This window comes from Dermacentor andersoni, chromosome 7, assembly GCF_023375885.2.
Source record: "Dermacentor andersoni chromosome 7, qqDerAnde1_hic_scaffold, whole genome shotgun sequence".
Taxonomy (NCBI): Eukaryota; Metazoa; Arthropoda; class Arachnida; order Ixodida; family Ixodidae; genus Dermacentor; species Dermacentor andersoni.
In genome coordinates, this window is record NC_092820.1 from 53604339 (window position 1) to 53625665 (window position 21327).

The 21327-nt window shown below is 42.7% G+C and overlaps 1 protein-coding gene across 1 annotated transcript; it reads right to left on the reverse strand.

The window, feature by feature from the left end:
* Window positions 1-3953: 3953 nt before the first annotated feature.
* Window positions 3954-12875, reverse strand: LOC126534432 (sulfotransferase ssu-1-like). The gene is made up of 2 exons (XM_050181707.3): window positions 12784-12875; window positions 3954-5667 (listed from the first exon to the last, which is right to left on the reverse strand). Exon 2 carries the CDS (start codon window positions 5645-5647, stop codon window positions 4703-4705), a length of 945 nt encoding a protein of 314 aa, XP_050037664.2. The 5' UTR covers window positions 5648-5667; window positions 12784-12875; the 3' UTR covers window positions 3954-4702.
* Window positions 12876-21327: the final 8452 nt, after the last annotated feature.

Genomic DNA, 21327 nt, shown 5'->3' on the forward strand with positions numbered 1-21327 from the left:
TAAATCAAGGCAACAACGCAGATATAATATCTTTAGATATGGGCAGCAAACTAAAAAAAAAATATATGCAAGCAGCTGCCTGCGGTGATCAGATAGGGAGACGAGAGAGTGCAATTGGCAATCACGAGGCATTGCTCGTACGGTTTTGGCTAATTTCGTAATATGACAATAAACAAGTTGATGACAGGATGTAGCAGCGGCTTCAAAGAATACTCAATTAAATTGAAGTTGTTGAACCATCTTTTTTTCTATTTCCCACCCGGCGCATAGGCCATTACCCAATCTCAAAATTCAGTCACGAACATCTCCTTTCTTGGTAGTGAAAGTTGGAAATTAGGCGATTGCAAAGTGGTGATAAAACCTAGCGAGGAAAGAAAACCATGTTTCAGTTTTACCGAAAACGAAAACATCGATCCGTATAGCAAATTATTAGATAGCTGTAGGAAGTAAAGATTACGCGAGGTAGCAAGCTTTTAGGTGTAAGTGAAATCTCATGACTCTGCAGTTTTATAATAATCATCGGCCTATCTTTATGACCCCTGCAGGATGAAGGCCTCTCCAGCGATCTTCAATTATCCTTAGAGCCGGCTGATTCCAACTTGCGCGTGCAAATTTTCAATTTGATCACCCGCCTAATTTTCTGCCGTCCTCGAAGGCAATATCCCTCCCTTGGACCTATTCTGTAACTCCAATGCTCCACGGTTGTCTGCCCTACACATTACAAGCCTACCTACCCGGCTCCATTTATTTCTCTTAACGTCAGCTAGAATGTCGGCTATCCACACTTGCTCTCTGATCAACACCGCTCGGCTTTCAGTCACTGCGGCGGCGAGGCGACCATAGAACATGTACTTTGCCACTGTCCTCGATACAGCGCGCATCGGCTGTCACTAGCGACCGCGTTGGCGCGCCTTGACGACAGGCCACTTTCATAACAGTCAGTCTTTTAATGCCGACATGAACTGTCGTCACACCGAAAGTCGGTCAAGGCTTTGTTGACCTTCTTACGTGACAGTGGCCTATTAGAAAGACTATAATGAGACCATTTCGTCCCTTTTCATCTTTTGTCACGCATTTATTTTTCTCACGCTGTTCTTTCCGTCTTTACTTTCCCTTCTCCTAGTGCAGGGTAGCAAACCGGAGGTTTTACCTCGGGTTAACCTCCCTGCCTTTCTCGCATTCGTATCTCTACCTCAGCGCTCGTTTCCTGTCTCTTAGCGTTGCGGCCAGAATTTTGCATTCCATTGCTCTTTTCGCAGTCCTTACCTTGTTCTAGATCTTCACTGTGAACTTCCAGGTTGTTTCCTCAGAAGCTATCGACGGCAAAATGCAACAATTTTGAGCTTTTATTTTCAACAAAAGCGGCCAATTTTCTGTCACCTTTCTTCTGGTGATCAGGATCCCCAGCACGATATTACGTGGCAAAAAATGAAACAAAGATAAATCATGCCTAAAGAGGTATATGTAACATAGAGGTGTGAGGAAGCCACATTACTTTCGGGCATGTGTAAGCTGTCGTCGGCGATTACAGCGTGATAGCTTAAGATAGAAGTGTGTCCTATTGCGACATGATAATTTTCAAAAACTTGCTACGCGAATTAATGTTCACGTAGCTTCGTCTGCTAGCGCTATCGTTTAACTCGATGGATTACCATCGCTCACTATTGGACGTTTGTCTTGATTTTCATTTCATCTACGTTATCCCTAACGTGGATAAACTCTGTCAACATCGCTAACGTGGATAAACTCTGTCAACTATGCGGCCAAATTTTCACAGAGACGAAAGTGTAGTAGCTCGTCACGTACAAAGAAAGAAAGCGCTATTTTGTTGGAACATACCATTGGAGTACTTCATGGATGCATTAAGGACACCCCTTCATGAAGGGGTGCATCTCCAGTGAGCAGGGAGAACAATTTTGTATGAGAAAAGGCTAGAGAGACCACCATGATCCGCCACGCCAAAAAATAAATTTGGTGGTAGGACTCAACCTTCTCAAAGAAAGGCTCGAACTGCCTCGAGGGGCAGCACTGATTGCTCCGGCACCAATGAAAACTTTACTTCAAACTTCTGCAGATGGCGGAAACTAGCGTGTTCCAGCGCCTCCAAGCGTGAGGCAAGCCTGCTCTTTGACACCGCATTGCCCTAGCGACACTGGTGCTTGCTGGGAGTCATTGGATCACCGGTGCGATCCCCTCAGAAGAGCTGGATTGCAATGGAAGAGGGCGCACTGCGAGGCTCTGGAAACGCGCTGGTTCTTGTTAGGGTTGACTGGTGCGTACAGCAACACGTGCGGGCGGCAATTATCGCGCACGTGTTCCTGTTTTAGGTACTGCGTAACGAGCCGATGTCGTTGAACGGGAAATGCTTGATCCCATATTATTGGGATATTCTATTCTCCTGACGTAAATATAGATGTATTTGGACCGCTACAAACCTCTTTTCAATTGCCGAGCTTGGAATGAAGGGGCATGAGCTGCTAGACCGCGTTAATGCTTCCATAAGCAACACAGAAGTGAGCTTTTCATTCAGAATTTGCGAATTTTTATGTTGTTTAACCACAATTTGCGAACGCAGGTACCTACTTGCTTAGTAGTTTTTTCTTTCTTCATTTTTTATGCAGGCAGCATCAACGAGAGCTATTACCCAGAATCACCGTATGCTTTGATTCCGCGCACGTTGACCACCCTTCTTATGTAAATGTCGGATCCCTGAGGTGTCGCTATGATGATGTTAACGCAGTCTTTGGCGGTTTGTAGGTCATTACGGGACAGACAACTTTAACTTGACGCTTTGTGGTACCGTTTACACAAAGCCAAAGCACCTTCCACAGTAGTTTGAACGCATTCGAAGGGGCCCGACGAAGACGGTGTCTGATCGATACTGACGCCGAAAACAGAGCTAGATAAGTTTATTTCCATCATTTGTGTTAGCTGTACTCATTAAAGTAATGAAAAGCTTCTGAAGCTCAAATGCCCAACCTTTCGCTTTCGCCGAGCACCTTCGCTGAGATGGTTCCTTTCCAACAAAGTTTAGAATAAGCCTGGCAGCTGAGTTCGGCTGCACACAATGGACGCTACTGAACTGAAGGATAAAGAACTCTGACGAGAAGAAACTATATAGAGATCTGCTTTGCCATTGATATTCTTAAATAAGCTTTGTTTTTCCAGTCAATGGTGCTCGCACACGAAATAGTGAGCACAATTATATATCTTTATGTATGTTATCCGTATGTAGTATTATATTCGTACATATGCTCTCGCTGTCCTTTTAGATCTGAAGCCTCTTTGTGCATCAATACCAAGTAACTCGTATATAGTATGCCACACCAGTCCAGCGCTGCAGCATCCGTTGTGACGCTGGGCCCATATTGAGACGCGGACATGGGTACTGGGAACGAATAGTTGTGTGTTTTGCAATAGGGCTTGCTATTCTGCCAGCTGATCACTCGTGTAAGAGTCACCACGAAGTGAAGCGCGGCGCAAGATAGATGCCCTCATAGCATGGTTCTGCGTCTTCATTTCTTTAGTTTGCCACAATTTGGCCCCTTATTTTGCATTTTTCGCCGTGAAAAATGCGATTCATTTTCAGTCCAACTCTCGCGGGCGTTTTTGGTTATATAGTGTTCTGTGTCAAGCTGACGGTATTTGTATAGACAACATGTGGTTCACAAATTTTGTGCACATTCGAGCGTGCTCTATGAAGTGTAGTAGCATCCGAAATCTAGAAAATAAGTTTGTTGATGTGGATGGCGCCATATGGCTACTCAGTCTTTGTGAGGGAGTGCATTTGATTTACTAAAATAAATACAGTGGAAATCTATTTTTAACATTGTGCGAGTACACAGCCCTAATGAATAGTACAATAAACGAATAGCACGGTATGACGCCACGTTCTTACCGGTGAACATGCCGAGTTCACCCACCGCTGGGGCCGCTGGGCACCAGTTGCCGTCTTAGGAATGTGCTAAAATGCTTTAGCAGACTCTTTTTTAATAAATCAGTATTTAAAAATAACTTTGGTCTAGCTTTTCGCAATTTCGCGCCACCGTCACAGATCGAGTATATCAGTAAGATGTCACACATTTTACTTCTTCTTTAATCATATTTGGGCCATTGTGACTAAGCAAATGTCCTCAAAACACGTTTATTTCAGTCTTTGTATTTCTACAGTACGATGTTAACGAAGAAGACATTAACTCTGTCCCAACAGGCGTGATAGAAATTATTGACGCCACCGTGAGGTGGTGCGAGAACTTTAATGTGGCTGTGCCACTTGTCCTTTGTTCTGGAGATTTTTCTGGTTTTTCTCGCTTCTTCTCACGGCAAGAAGGGATGCTTATTTTTGCCATCGTAGAAGGGCGATGTCCTTAGACAGGTCAAGCTTTTGTTCTATTTAGCTTCTCTGACAGAAGAAAAAATTTACAACGTAAGCAATCTTGCCGCTGATGTTTATAGCCTGTTGTATAGCGTGTTAGCTTCTTCGTAAGCTATCGACCTCATTTGCACAAGCGTACATAGATACACTACCTTTCCCTGGTTCGCTTAAATATCCAAGTGCATCACGATGTTACAGATTGAGCAAGCTACAATTGGGTGACAATGCACCAATAACCACAAGTGCTGTCATTTTTTAAACATCCGTTTTCTCTGGAAGCCCGCTGGTGTTTTATCGAACAGTGACAAATATTCGGCGCCATACACTTCAAGGGAGATCTATGTCTTTCCACAAGTGCATCACATCACTTCCCTTAGTCTTCTTTTCAATCCACGCCTTCATTTGTTTAATCTGCTCCTGTGTGAAGTGACTCTTCCAGTCGCCTACAATTCCCTTGCGGACATAGCTGCAGCCCTCATGCGTCTCTTTATGCGTTACGGGTGCTTTCTTGAAGACTTCGGCAAGCTTCAGAGATTTTTCCGGGGGAAGTTCAAGCATACGATTTACTCTATCGTGCGGGCTATAATTAAAGACAACCTTCATATTCCTCAGACTCGCCGCTTCTGCTACCCTCCGCAGGAGCACATCATCTTCCCTAAGAGCCCTAATATGCTCCTCACCAAGAAACTCGGCTATGTTGAAAATCCACTGCGTTGTGTCGGCTTTCAGCTGCTCGTACGTGAGGAAGAGCACATTTGCTTCGTTTCGTTGGTCATACCAAGGAAGCAGGAGATCAAAGTAGTCTCCGTAGAGCAGTCGTCCGGAAACAAATTTTTGAACAAAGCTTTCAAAGGAGGCATCTTCGTAAGCTTTTGGCGTGATGCCTTTCAAGAAGTGATACTTCGAGACGCAGCAGTCGTAAGGATTCCTGGTGACATAAATGTACTTTGCCTGCTTGGTGTACGGGAACACGTTCATTGGCAGATGCGTTATAATGGGACCTTTTCTTGCTGGGTTCATTGCAGATTCAGCGCCAAACAATTCTATGAAGGGAGAGTGCAGCATAAACTCTCCTGGATCATTTGGTGGTTTGCCTTTGGTTATAATGTTAGACACAATGTATTGGGTCCATGTCGTGCCACATTTTGGGTAACTAACGATGATCACGTCACTATTGCTTGGCTGGTAATCCATCGCCGAACGAACGTTGACTTCGGGAAACAAGCTGGCCATTGGCAGGCCTCGGATAATGGTGTAGTCCTCACAGTTCATTGTAGATGCTGGCCGGGTTGCTGCAATAGAATGAAACAGAAATGGTTAGTTGGAAGACACAAGTATTTATTGCTGGGACCAATTGTTTATACCTATGGCATGTAACTACTTTCGGATAAGAGACGATGTCCTCAGTAATGTGTCATGCTTTATACCAGTCGGTAAGATGTATAGCAGCACGTCATATTCCTTCATGTATGTACGCCTTAAATCTAACAACGTGACTAGGGAGTATCCACTTGTGCAACTACGATGAGAAATCACTCCTCATATCTGTTTGTTTCTAGGCGCATTTTCAAACAAGGAAGTACCGATGTTTTCGATTTTCTTATCTGAGGATTTTTCCAACACAAGATATTTGAATTGTAATACGATCGCACACGGCGATGTCAGTACGCCCAAGCATTTACGAAAAGTGCTTATTATCAGGAGTGATGTGTCTCACTTAATCCTCCAACCATTATGTAGTCCTTACACAATCCTGAAATTTCGTCACATAAGTTTACCAGATGTATTCTGCTTAAATGGTTTTGTGTATTTGTGCGTGCGTGCATGCGTGCGTGTGTGCGTGTGTGATCCCTGAAAAATCGGGTTGGACTCGCACATTCGAATGAAATTGTGAAACTCTTGTACAATCTACGATTGTTGAAAACCATAATTCGGCGCAGAGCACCGGTCACTCAGTCACCATACGGCTCAGAACCAAGAGGCGTCGGCGAGCGTATCAGATCAATTTATTTTTCATTTTACACGCGTGATTGTAGTGCATATTGAGAAGTTCCCAAAATCGACATCGGACATGACCCGCTATCAGAACGAGACAGTCCTGTTTTGTCTATGGAGGTGCATTAGAGTGAAATGCTTAGTGGTGAGAGAAAAAAAAAAACGCGGGAACCATAAGTAGTGTATTCGTACTGCATGGCTGACAATACCTAGAATTGCAGAAATCGCCATGGTAAAACAGGGGCTGTTTCCACACCATTTTACGTCTTAAACGTTGCCAGTGCATGTACACTAACAGAAGCTGCACCTGGTTGCAGGTATTCCGTATATTTTTCCCTAGAGGCCGCACTTCAAAGTTCTAGGGATTAGTATACATTTACCTGAAAGATTTTCATTATGGGCGATACACGACGACAAAGCACCTGTATATTTGAAAGCGTCCCCTACGCAAGGCAAGGTATCGGATATAATGCACCAGCCAATACCAAGCCTCGTGCGATGTGTGCACATGCAAAACTAATCAATCACTTGAAATTAGTGAGAATATTGTGATGCTTTATAATAATGACTTTATCGCTCACCAAACTTGTTTTCTACTTAGCAGTGCAGCAGTTCGTTTGCAAACGACTTCATATTGCAGTAACAGCTCCAAAGAGAAGCAACTTGCACCACCACTACGATCACACTATTTAGCATGGTTGCCACAATACAGCGGCATATGTTACTTTAATCAGAAACTTTATGAGTGCCACATTCATGACGTCATAATATTCTCAGGTGACGTCAACCTAAGGCGTTATTCGGGTCGGCCTTTTCTGAGTGCAACATGATTGATGTACTCACGTTTTGTATCAGTCCGTTAAGGAACAGGAACTGCGAGTCCAACGGGGATTGAGCGAAAGTACATGCACCACAGGCTCACGGAAAAAGTCTAATTTATTCTGAATGAAGTCAAAATGAAATTGACGACTGAACTGAAAAGCATGCAATGCCAAGCTTAACGTATTCTCCCACAATTCAATTTGCGTTTATAGGCGGAGGAGGAATTCGGCTTCATCCAAGAATTCCTTGCACGTATACTTTTCCTGACGGGAGTATATTTGTTATGTGCGGTGCCATATCATCATCAGCAAAAGCAGCAGCAGGAGCCTCGTCACACCCACTGCAGGGCAAAGGCCTCTCCCACACTTCTGCAACTTCTCCGGTCATGTACTAATTGTGGCCATGTTGTCCCTGCAAACTTCTTATTCTCATCCGCCCACCTAACTTTCTGCCGCCCCCTGTGCTACGCTTCCCTTCCATTGGAATCGAGTCCGTAACTCTTAATGACCTACGGTTATCTTCCCTCCTCATTACATGTCCCGTCCATGCCCATTTCTCTTTCTTTATTTCTACTAAGATGTCAATAACTCGCGTTTGTTCCCTCACCCAATCTGCTCTTTTCTGATCCTTTAACGTTACACCTATCATTCTTCTTTCCATAGCTCGTTGCGTCGTCCTCAACTTAAGTAGAACCCTCTTCGTAAGCCTCCAGGTTTCTGCCCAGTACTTGAGTACGTGAGGTGCCATATGTGCACAGATAAAAAAAAGAAGAAATGTTTCGCAAAGAGGGGGATCGCGAATGAAAACCGACAGCCGGTGGCGATTGGTTTTGACGAAAGTTTAACGTCGTGACGAACGGAAAGCAATGATTATTTTAAATAACTTGGACAGTACTTTTGTTATTCAATAATCCGTTCTTTTCTTACTTTGCCTGCACTAGATTTGATTTTTTTTCAGTGTTCTGTGGGACTGACTGTATACACTGTGATCAGTATGGTTGTGTTCCTTGATGTAAGTGAAACGCAATATTCATTTGAATACAACGGCGCGGTGGCATATGTAAGCGGCGCCTAAGCGTTGCATTAGCAACCGCCGAACACGCACACACCGTAATAAACGCGAGAAACGAGGTAGCCGCGATTACTGTAGGTTAAGCATTATGTATCTACTCGTACTAACTGCATTGACGTAGGACGCATGTTAAAACAGGTTAGCTATAACGCAACCTTTTCGGTTAGGAAATAGCTATTGAAATAGTAATATTGGCCTGTGAAAAGTAGTAACTGCTACTGCAACTTGCATTTCACCAACATTTTTGGAGTGTAGACTGCGAAATTGCTGCAACCAATCCCCACCGAGACTCCAAAGTTTTTCTGGGGTAAAAGAAAACCCGCTCTGAGGTCACTTATGTTTGGTCTTTCACTGGAGAGAAGTGCCGTTGTCTCTCGACCGGTCCCTATGGCAAAATGTCTTTCACGTTGAGGAAGCACATTGTCTTACGTTAGAGCAGTTTGAGAAGTATGGGAGAGGCCTTTGCCCTGCAGTGGGCGTAACCAAGCTGCTGCTGCTGCTGCCGCTGCTGCTGCTGCTGCTGCTGCTGCTGCTGCTGCTGCTGCTGCTGCTGCTGCTGCTGCTGCTGCTGCTGCTGCTGATGATGATGATAACTTTCATACTACTTTTTCTTACGCATATGAACCGACAAGTGCACGTTAGGGAAAGAAATGGGATGCGAGTAAGCGAAGGCGTCACACGTTAGCGTGCTAGCGGCAACTGTTTAAACAAAGTTTCATTTTGTATTTTCTAACCAGTTTTCACTAGCACGTTTCCAGTAAATATGTTTTTTTTTTTTTTTTACTGTACCTCCCACGTGTTGAACTAAGAAGTACTGATAGAGGTAGGCGATAAAGATTCCTGGTCGAATACTGGGATTTGAACGCAGCACTGATTACTGCGCAGAGCTACAGCTCTCTGATTAAAGCTGCATTATATGACCTCATTGATGCTTTAAGTGCCACTGACAATGCCGCCGTCTACATCGGTCATTGCTCTCAAGATAAGAGACAACTTTAGGACGTCGTACGTTCCAACCGCGCTACAACAAAGATAATTGTGCTTCTGTTGGTCAAAAACACGCTTTTTCTGAAAAAAAAGGAACACTGCGCCGGTCACTAGCTGGTACGAACAAAAATATAACCCGAAATGACAGTCTAGCTGCTGAGGAAACATCACTCCCCCACATTTTCCTCAATGAAACTCATCGTGACCCTGTAGTACAGTACACGTCCCTGGCTCTTAATACCCATGTGGGTAGAGACAGGGGTGCAATAGAATTATTAAGCAGAATATGCATCGAATGTGAATGGAAAAAAATACTTTATAATCCTCGCAGTTATGTACTCGTCATTAAAAATGAAAAGTGTCCAAGCAGCAACAAATTGTAACAATAAGTACGCGAGGCTAAGCAGAAAATGAGCCGAGGGATATGAGAAGCCAATACGGGATAACGTTTTACTCTGTTTAATGTGTGGCTGGTATATTAGAGTCATTATCTGTTTTCTGAAGGCTCTCGATCCTATGCGGCATGCATTTCTGTGACACTGCACGTGCCATAAGCTGCATAGCTAAGACAGAACTGACCTTTAACCCTCTCGTTACCACGTCAATTGAAATCACTCACCGGTGAGCGATGATATAGATATCAAATTATAGCACGTTGAGAATGCCCTGCCGCGGCTCAAAGCTAACTCCTAGTAAACCCACAAAAGGACTTTTAGAATGAGTTGGGGCTGAGTTTCTGCGGCAGAAATGTATTTAGGATCCAGCATTTCGTAAACTAACGCTTGCGTATTGTCCTGAAAATTGGCTTAGCCTTTGCCCTTCGCAGCTTCCTAACAATAGCATGCTGCTCGTGATTACAGCACATCAAATTAGGCTCATAGCGCTGAACGGCGGTAATAAAATTTTGCAACTGCCTAAAAGTGAAGTTAGGCTACTACTCTCGCCGGAATTATTTGAGTAAAATGCGATTAAAAAAGGGTTACAGTGCATCCAACTTATAGAAATAGGCACCTTCTCGATGTCTGCGGAATTTCTACTTTCATAGAAGCACCAACTAAGGCCATTTTCTTTTCACACTGAGCTCTTCCGGCAGCTGCTGGGGTTCGACCGATAAGACCGTGATGCCCTTCCAACACGAAAGCAAGCAGGAGGGCCTGACATGCAAGGTAGTAGTTGGGCATATCCTGCAAGCTGTGCTGTCAGGACCGCTAAGTTGTGCACAATAGACACGTTTTCCGTCAGAAATGCGCAGACTGACTTTGCGTGATCCAGTCGGGGTCTGCTTCATATCATCACATGGTCCCTAGAAAGTCTAAATTTAATGTACTTTCTCCCAATAAAACAGCGCGCGCAAATATTTTTTCATAAAAGTATTCTTGGAACAAATCATTGTAGGACGCGTGCTCTTTTTGTAGAAACAGCGCCCTGTATAGTTTTCTTTAGGTGGACAATAAATGCAGTCGTTGAAAAGACTTCTTTAAAACTTCTAAGATTCCTTGTATTTCTTGCGTTTGCGTCATCTGCGTGGCCTGTAATGTATTTTCTACAATAAACAGTACCGCATTATAGTCTAAAGCATTCTTCTGGCCACAAGTTGTTTCTTCGAACGGCCAATAATTGTATTTTCCCGTGGCCACGGAAGAGTTGGACTAAAGTCCAATACACCTCATAACAGATTGTAAGGCAACGATATCGGATTGTTGACGCACACTTCTCATGGCTCCCAAGTGCAACAACGCTGGGCGAATTTCTAAACGCCGCTGAAGGCTGCATTACACTGGCCTATAAACAAGAAGGCTTAAAAATTTTGGAAGACTTTTAAGCTTCGTGCTTCAGTGGAACGCGACAGCATTCAAACATCCATGACTGCTTGTAATGCTCCCTGGCCCCCGCATCTTTTTGCGGACGCGCGGAGGCAAGGGCCACCTACATGGTGTTGTTCCAAGGAACAAGGCCGCGCCGCTTTAGAAGTGGCAGAAACACTGGAAAAGTGGTGTGGGTTTGAGTTTGTGCGCCATATAATTACGTTTTCTATTATGTTCCGGTTACAATACGACGATACCATGTGTGGAGGTTGTCTTTATGTTGTACTTTACAATTTTTCTCACGCATTTTCCTTTGAGAAATTTAATTAATTCAGTAACGCCTCTGCGCCACGCGCTGGGCCTGCGTAGTTGTGGTTCGGAATGATTTTCGTGAAACGACGTCCAACAGCACATTTTTTGCCAAGTAGCGTCCTTAATGTTATCGCGTTAAGAAATTGCTGGAGTGACAATGATGTCGCGAAGTTGAAGCTGCACATTAGTCATCTGAAAAGGGGTTTGGAGGGACATGATAAGACATTAGCTAATAGCGATAAAGCGGTTTTCTCACACTTACCACGAGCTAATCACGACTTAATTCATCTAAGAAATACTACGCTACGTGTTTCTCTGTATTACTGGTTTTAGTCGTGAAATCTGACTATCCTGCTTATCTGTCAACTCTCCCGAGTTTTTCGTAAAGTTGAAAAATTTCACACTGTTCTACTAGTTTGCACATGTTGCTTCAACTTTTACAAAAAGTATTTTTTATTTTTTTTTGCGGAAAAGTTCGATCGGCTGCGTGCGTACTGTCCGTTTGGAGTCTTTTTGAAAGCGAAAGAATGCAAGAGTGACACTTTCTTTGAGCATTTTTATGCACGCGAGGGTAAATTGGCAACAATTTAAGGAGGGTAAATTGGCAACAACTAATCCGGTGAAAAAGTCGCTGCTTTTAGAAACAGTTTGTTGCTCAGCGTTATTTGCTTTGGTAGCTTTGTTGCTGCCCAATGTGCTGCGTCTAAAGATAAATACTGGCTACTAAACTGCTTATGTGCACTAGAAATGATTGATCAGGGAAGATTGAAAAACAAAAGCGAATCTACCGCACTTCTCTCCAGCCAGAGCACCTTAGAATTTTGATAACTGTAGAGTTCATAGATTGTCAGAAATTATCCTCGCATATTTTACTGGAGATAACGTCATCAATACTAATACTATGTTCGTTAGGAATAACAAGATTTCATTTTCTAATTAATCTAGAATTACAATAACGGAGCCAGATCACTTAATCTGTAAGCGAACATCACCCTACAAGGCTCTATTTGAGAGGTGAAAGACGGGCAAGCGTTAAATTCACTTCTCTGGAAAGTTATGAGAGCTTCCCTTCCAGAAATTCTGCAACATCCCCCAAAACGACGGCAGCAGCGGACACATGATGGCATATTCAACTGATTTGTGTTGGGCTATAGCCGCTCAAATTGCAAGGACAGATGTGTTGAAAATGCCATATGTGAAGTGCAAAAACTGCGAAAGCGCCGATGCGCGTGCCAAAGCCGAGCAAAGTGCTGTCGTCACACCACGCCAATCGTTGCTTGCTGTGATAAATTGTAGCCCGACGTTAAACGTTTTCCAGGTCAGTTTGCCCGCCGGGCGCCAATTAACCTAACGGAGTGTTGGCAGGCCTACTCTGTGCTTCCGGTAGAAATCGCGCTTCTAGTTCTCTACTCTCACCTGAATTCAGACTGCTGCGACCTGGCTTCTGGGTGCCGTCTCTTTACAAAGCTAACAATGGAACTTGTCGGCCAGATGCTCGGCTTTACAGAGGCAACTGCAATGAAGATACGTCTGCGGTGGGGCTGTATAAAAGTGTTCAAAGATAAGAACTTGTTGACAAAGTCGGGCTCCTTATCACGTGTTATCAGTCAAACTAAAGAGAACAATTGTGGAAACAATGATGCATGATAATTTGGCTTAACAAAATATCCACTCGTGTTTGCTGGGAAAAGCAACAATGTGTGCAAAATATTACGACACAAATGTCATTCATTGCAAAAAATACTTCTTTCCGCCTACAACGAAATGAATTTTTCAGGTCATTGCGTTTGCAGGACATTTATTTACAAGTTTCTACTAATTCCAAATAAAAATTGAATTTAAACCGAAACGACTGTTCCCCCAGATGTCGAGAAATTTTATTCCGTCATTCCAGTGCCATTGTCTCAAGATTATATGTAATTGAAGCTCCGACTGAAATAGATAACCAGTCCTGATACAAAAAAAATGACACAACACAAGCAAGAAAACGTACTACTTAAAAAGAGCTTCACGCAAGTTTTCTCTCAAAAGCTTAACATTGCTTGACCTTCAATAGAGCCGTTACACAGGATTGGCATAAGGGGAGGTAAATGTCTGTGCTCTTTGATTATCAGTGCCACGGCCTGTCACCAGTTCGCCGTCGGCGCGAAGTCGTCGACGGGGTTTACAAGCCGGTTGGTCGTTCCGTACTCAAGCGAACAAAGTGAATGTTTCAGAGCAGGGGGCAAACAAGAAGGGAGATTAATCGACTGACAACGGACACATGCACCTAATATTGATCAATGATGACTACAAAAGACATATAATTTGCAATTAACGTTGTATATAAGAAATATGCCGAACCCGCGCACGGTGGCTGTCAATGTAAGTTAAGCTACCTGTGCCATTTGTTTTGATTCACGATAATTAGCGGTAACGTTGACGCCAAATATTTAATTTTTTCAAAGCTTAGTCTAGCAAGAGAGTGGTGAGTTGATGGTAACCATTACCGTGCTTGCACCAATGATTGTTGTTTGTGTAGTGCACAAAACACAGGGGGCGCTGTTTGCTTGAGGCGTTCTTGTACGCCACATTTCATAACGTCTGAGAGGGTTGAGCATATTCACTGCCTCACCTGGCACTTAGCATCGTGTCAGCAGTATTAAACTTTCATTCATTTACGGGCCTGCACGCGCCCAAATCGCAATCGAATTATGAGGGACGCCGCAGTGGCGGACTCCGGAACAATTTTGAGACCGCCCAGCTAGCACGAAAGCGATAGAAGTCTGCTTCCATATCGATCCGCCAAGACGAAATGAACGTCTGACAGACCCACTGAATGATCCGTGCAGTCCGTTTAGAAGGTACGTATATTGTTGCTAATGTCCGGCGAATATGACTATTCCAAGGAGTTCTGTAATCCTGTTTAAAGCAGGTTAGAAAAATGCTCTGTTGAAAGGGGATATTGTAAGACCATTACAAGCTTTCCAATATACAGGTAAAATCATTCCGCAATGCAGATTTTCATATCCGTTCTCTCGTTTTTGTTTGCTTCCCTCCCGCACCCTCCCCTCCTGTCTTTCGTTCCTCACACACTTCCCTGTGGTGTTTCGCCAGTCGACGGCCCGCAGTAGGGTGCCTCGATGTCCTCCTTGCCTGCTGCACCGTATTATGCGTGGAGCGGTGGGCAAGGAGAACATCGAGGCACTCTAGCCTGCAGGTTTGAGCCAATACACGAAGCACATACAGGAAAAACATTTTTTTATTATAATAAGGACGACCACTAGACAACAAGGATAGCGTTTTTGTTGGTACATCCTGTACGTGAAGCTCACAGACTACTAAAATTATTGATAAATCCACGTGATTTGGAAGAAGAATCACAGTAAAATCACAGTAAATCACAGCAAAATTATCAGTGAATGAAATCTATAGGCATAGACTTTTGCAGAAGTTTTATCACATGAACAGGAAGAGCGATCTATCCCTTTTGAAGTTATCATGTTTAGAAGAATGTGTCCCCTCACACACAAGAAACACAGAACCCTGGACAGTGCACCGTTTTATTTATTTTTATTTATTTATTTTCAATACCCTAAAGGCCCCGAGAGGCATTACATAGGGGGGGATACAATTCACACATGCTATTGTAATAAAAATGACTGAAGAACTAATTACAGCTCACAAATTCTAAGAAAACAACTTACCAAGACTTTTAAATGTTTACAACAAATCTGGAATTGATATATGGGCCCTTACCCCATCAGAATTTTCTCAACTTAATCAGTGGGACTAATATTCATGTTTATACGGTCAGCTATTTCAGAAGTGCAGATTAGTTGAGCTTACAGCTTTTTGTTCACATTTATATTACATATATATGTGTATATATGTGTATTTTTTTTTTCATCTGTCATGTGTGAAACGTTTTGTAACTTCACTACGCGCAACTACTCACTTTTCACTTAGGGCTTCTCATGCATTCTTGCAAAATGTGTATTTTTGTATTGCTAAAAACACGCGGCAGCTCCGCGCTGCCCATGTCTTGTGGTCATAGGGGGCAGGTTGTATTTTCAAGCTGCGCTTGCAGCTTTTCTTCCCTGTATCCCCCAATGTATTCGTAATGAAGATATAATCAATATTCAATATTGCGTGCTGGCTTAACGTACAGAAAGACAGAATCAGTATAAACAGCTGTTTTTGATCAGGTACTTGCAAACCATATTTCCAATTTATTGAACTCTATCAAAGGAATCTTCTCACCAATAAATTAGAATGCACAAATAGTTCACAATTTCCTAAGACGATGAGCAAAACCAGAATAAGGTGAAAGCAGGAGCCTTTCAGAACAAGGTGAAAACAGAAGCCTTTTTGCTGATCGTCTTGAACTTCCATTTCCCGCATTCCCCGTGTTTTCTCACAATTTACTTAGTAGTATAAGACGCTTCAGTATATAAATACAAATGCGCGAATATAAGTTCTCCAGAGAGAAACTACATATGTGTTGATCGTAATAATAACTTGATATATTTAAGAAAAGAATAATGTTGCACAGAACAGTTTGAAAGCAGTTAATAATGTCAGAAAGAAAACCTCATCAACTAAACATGGGCAAAAATCTGCCACATAAAAGTAAAATAGTTAAAGGGCACCAATGTGCAATCAACACATCAATGAGTTACAAAAAACAAAAAGTGACAAAGGCACCGCACGGCTCGTGTAGAGGACATCACATCTTGCCTTTCCTTTGGTGGGGAAAGAAAAGTGAAAGTGAAGACGACAGCGAGACCTCATCTCTTCCATAGCGCTGTTCAATTCCCTCATAAACATGCAACAACTAGCCCAGTTCACCACACTGCTGAAACAATAGCTGCAATAACCAAAGTAAAGCTTATTTACTAATAAAATCTGAAGAAAGTACATGTTCCACCACAAAAAGGCTAGACAGGATGAGTCAAACTTCCATGATCACACAGTCTTTAAACGCAAGACAAGGTTGACAGTTTCCATGGTTTCTAGGTTCACCCTCATAAAAAAAAAACACCAATCACCAGTCGCCAGTCGCGAGAGGTGTCCAGTCTCACAAATGGTCAACACTATTCACTGCACTCAACACGCGACAGCTTTCTGAGCTTAATGATGGCCATCAGTCTTTTGTTTATGTGGAAGGACACTATACTGAAAACAGCACACAGCTTTAGTTTTGTCAGTCACTTGAGGCACGGAACGCAGAAGTTGAAGTTCTCACCACTGGGGTTATCTTGCGCTGTAGTCTTCCGTGAATTCAGATGCCTACTTGAACATCAAAGATAGATAAACACCCCCCTGCCCCCCATCCACACCCACAAGAGGACCTTGGTGCACTATGATGGTGGTGTGAAGAGTATATCAAGAGAATAAGGCTTAACTTCTCCAGCAGGCTTGAATTCTTCCGAGGTTCTCGTGTCACTTTCTCATATATAACGTGTCTTGCCTCTCCACGATGCCAGATTCCACCCTACGTCGGTTTCAAAATTCAACTTGACTTTTTCCGGTACTGAAAGCACTGAAATTCTCGCGGGCTCCTTGTGTACGAAAAGAGATTGTTAGGCTAGTTCTTTTAGCAGGTCTTGTCAATGTAAAAAAGTAGGCATGTGGAAAGCGCATGTGAACTGAAGCAAACTTTTCTTAGTGTCCGCTTTGGTTTTTCCATGTGACTTCGCAATCAGCACTGCAATAAATCTTTACAATACTCCTTACAATAATATATTGACCTCAATGCACAATTTTCAAGCATTGTACTTTCGTAAAATGGGTCTAACATTGACAGGTCGCAAGTGAGATTCACTTCCCTGTTTTCCTTGAAGACATACTTTAAATGTAACTGAAGGAGCTGCACATAGAAATCTCCAACTAGTGTAAGATCGTCTTTTTGCAAGCTTTGAAGAGGCTGTTGTCTTGACTAGTTGGTGATTTTTAAGATTACAACAACCTCCTGAAAATATGCAAAGGAAGTACGACTTATCATTGAAAGAAAGCAATGCATTTCAGGTAAACTTCTACCTAGAATTAGGTAACTGCGGCACTGAAAAAGCACAGCTTCAGTGACGTAGCATTCTTAGAGCACCCCAATTTTATTTCGTATTGTAACTTGAAAGCTCCATTCAGTACACAGATGACATAGTTAATTAAGAAATTGTGAAGGTTTTAGCATATAGCTGCAACACCAGTCCCTGTATAGAATATTGAACATTTGGCAATAGCAAAAAAAAAACATTGCATATTTATCAATCAAAAAATATTTTGCGATTCCTTAAAAATATTACAGTAAAGGAGTGCAACCTTGACAAATCGCAACCATTTGCAGCAAAGCAGTTAAAGCACTTACAGTAAGAAGAAAACTTCACACGCCTAAGAGATACATCTTAGAAACCCTGCCCGAAATAGCATTGTCAAGAAATTGCTTTTAAGTGCTTGTAAAGAAATTGCATCATCTTGCTTTTATAAGAGCCTGTAGCACTGAACAGGATTTTATGTAACTTTAGAGAACTACAATCGTAATGATTCACTGCTGCACACCAATGTGCGGTATTTATTTAGGCAAACAAATTCCAATCGGTAAATGTATCGCCTAAGGCAGAGCCTGACATATTGGTATGTCTTAATCTAACAAGGAAACTATTTTCAGCTGCTGATAATTTCTAGCATGGACTGTTTCCGAAAGTACTAGGCTGGATGAAAAAACAGTACTTAAGGTCAAAACCTATTAACATGTTAAATTATACAGACACACTCCTTATACTAATTCTTGATAATGCCTGTAGGATTAAATTCAATTTCTACTTTTGTAATGGGCACATGGCCTATGTGTTCGCTCTTGCGTGCCGTCTCCCTTGCACGCACGTATGTTTCTGCAGAGTAAGTTACAAAGAAATACTTCATTGTTATACTGATAAACTTGGGCCGTCTGTGTACCTAATATAACAGTGGCTATTACAACTGTGTATTAAATGTTTCTTTTTGAACAGAATATTGTCGCTATATGTACTTGCACAACAGAACACCTGTGCAACCCAATATGTTTCTTGCTGAATTACTGAACAAAAAAGTTTAAATTAGGCAAAATGATAGATGCTGTAAATAGCTGCACTACCTGCTTATATTACCAAAAAAAAATAAATGTGCAAGTCGCAAAACAAGGCAACAGTTCACTTTATGTAGGGTGGCCGTGGCTTTTAGCTATAATTCACTTCTAGAGTACTTCACTGCCATTACTTATTGTACATGTCACCTTCTTGGGCCCATTTCACTTGAGCATATTTGCTAAAACTTAATGTTATTTGCTATCAGTGATTTAGCGAACGTAAGTTTTTCTCAACTGATTACACCTTGTGCCTTGTAAATAACGAGACAATTAGTCTTTCAACTTATGGCTGTGAATAGAGAAACATTTTAAAGATATATGAAATCAAGATGTAAAAGAACCTCCTTATAAATGACATTTACTTGTGACTGGACTGCTTCAACCTCCTTGCCGCGCACAAAACGGACTACGGTGAAGTTTAAAAACAAAATAAAAGTGCAAGTAAGGTGGCAGCTAGAGAATCGAATGCACCATAAATTTCAGCAGTATATAACTGGCCTGGAGAAGGAATTATAAATATTGGAACAATGTTTTTCATGTGCACATAAACACTATTGAAAAATCCATTTCCATTCTACCCGTACCGGAATGCCACCCCTATTGCCGAGCCCCAGTACTGTAATCTCATGCTCCACTTCATAGCATCAGACACCACGCCTCGAGATGTACGCACAGCATTGCTGCAATTGAATGGACATTAATACTCGTTTCTCTCGCTATGTTGTTACTTACCATGTTTAGTGAAAGCTTCCCTGGGTCAGCTGTGGAAGAAGGCGACGGCGAGCCGTGGCTCAAGCGTGTCTCTGTGACCACCCGACTTTTTGTACCATCTCCGGCCAAGCTTCATGATGCTTCCCCAATAATAAAGTGTGACCGATGTGGAAGCCGAACATTTACCGCCGACAACAGAAGCCGGGTGCTCTAACCCTTACGCCACGATTACTTTTCTTTCTTTATTAATAGGATCATTCTTTGCATCATTCTTGGCACATTGCGGTAAGTTGATAGGTTAGTGACTGAAATAAAACGAAAATAGTGTGTTACCTATGCTGGAATCCAACTGCTGGCGGGGAGCACAGCTACGTGGTGCTCTGACAACTACGCGGTGGTCGATTTTTTATTATTAGTATTGTCGGCCAGACTGAAATACGCGTTAACCGAAACGACAAAACGAAACCACATATTTCGGCGTATTCGCAAGGTCATTGACCCTTCACGTCAATGTATACGCTATGTACCTTGAGCGTATACGCTGTATACGTTCAATGTATACTGTGGCAATGACGTTACTCGACCTTCGAAGCAAAATAGGTTCAATGAAAAGCCTCTCATGACTAAAGTACTCATCTATTCATATTTCTGAGGATTCTTTTCCAAGAGTACGCACTCTACATAATGAAATCTGGAATGCTACCATGCCATTTCAAAGCAATGGTGCCATTATGAAGCTCCGATACGACCATGTTTTCATTGACGTCGTTCGTTACCCTTGGGCCAAAAGCATGGCAGTTTGGGTTAGTTGGTATGTCATGAATTGGAGGCTTGGAGCACAGGTCGGAGAGAGCAAAAAGGAAGGTGCAAGGGGTAGTGAAAAGGAACGGAGTACAGAGTGAGCGCTCACTCAGTTTCTAACTCGGAAATTTTCCAACTCGGAGGAATTTTCCAACAGGCCTATGAATGACACCGCTGAATCTACTTCATCATTCCCATCGCACTGTTGACGGCCCCATTCCTCCTCTAAGCAGCTTACTTTACTGACTGTAAACGCTAGAAGCATAGCGATCAAGTTGCCTGATTTTCTGACACTAACAACTTCGTTTTCTCCGCATATAGTCGGCATAACCGAAACCTAGCGTCATGGCGGTTAAAAAAATCATGGGGTTTTACGTGCCGAAACCACTTTCTGATTTATGAGGCACGCCGTAGTGGGGGACTCCGGAAATTTCGACCACCTGGGGTTCTTTAACGTGCACCTAAATCTAAGTACACGGGTGTTTTCGCATTTCGCCCCAATCGAAATGCGGCCGCCGTGGCCGGGATTCGATCCCGCGAGCTCGTGCTCAGCAGCCTAACACCATAGCCACTGAGCAACCACTGCGGGTGACATGGCGGTATAGTAGATTCCGTATCTACACCTCCTGGTTACGTCGCTCTCCATTCGAAATGCTAAAAATATGGCATAGGAGGTAGTGTCGCTCTTTTATTTTGGCCGCACGTGAACTTTTTCGCAAAGTTTACCTTCCTATGCAAAAATTTAATAATGTCGGCATTATACCGCCTTCCTGCTACTTCCGCCTAGAGTCCATATGTGCCCTATATATTTGTGCAGAGACTCTGCTTCCACATTTGAAATCAATAATTATGGAAGACCTTACTGTGCAAGGTATCGACAGGAATACACAGACACTACTTTTGGAGATGACGCCTTTCTGGCTGGTGAACGTATTAGGCTCACCTTGTCCTGCGACCTACTACAAATCGTCCAGAGTGGCACATGGCAGAATTGATTCCACAAGGCAGAATTCGCTTCCTGACCTCGTATTTCTATGTTGAACTTCTATTTCTATGTTCAGAAATTATTGATGACATTTCCAACTGCGAGGCAGTATCTTATTCATTTTCTTCTCCGGTTTTAAGGTCACGCATTCAGTTCACGACGTTTTATTACCTTCATGACGCCAATGATACCGATCATTTAGCTTCTTCCCTTAATCAGTTGAGCAGCCGTAGGCACAGCTTCTATGTGGATACTCGTATACAATTTCAAATGTATTATTAGAAGACACATTCACCACTTTGTCCCCCTGAAAAAAATGTTACTCCACTGCAGATGCATAGAGAAATACTATAGATATCAC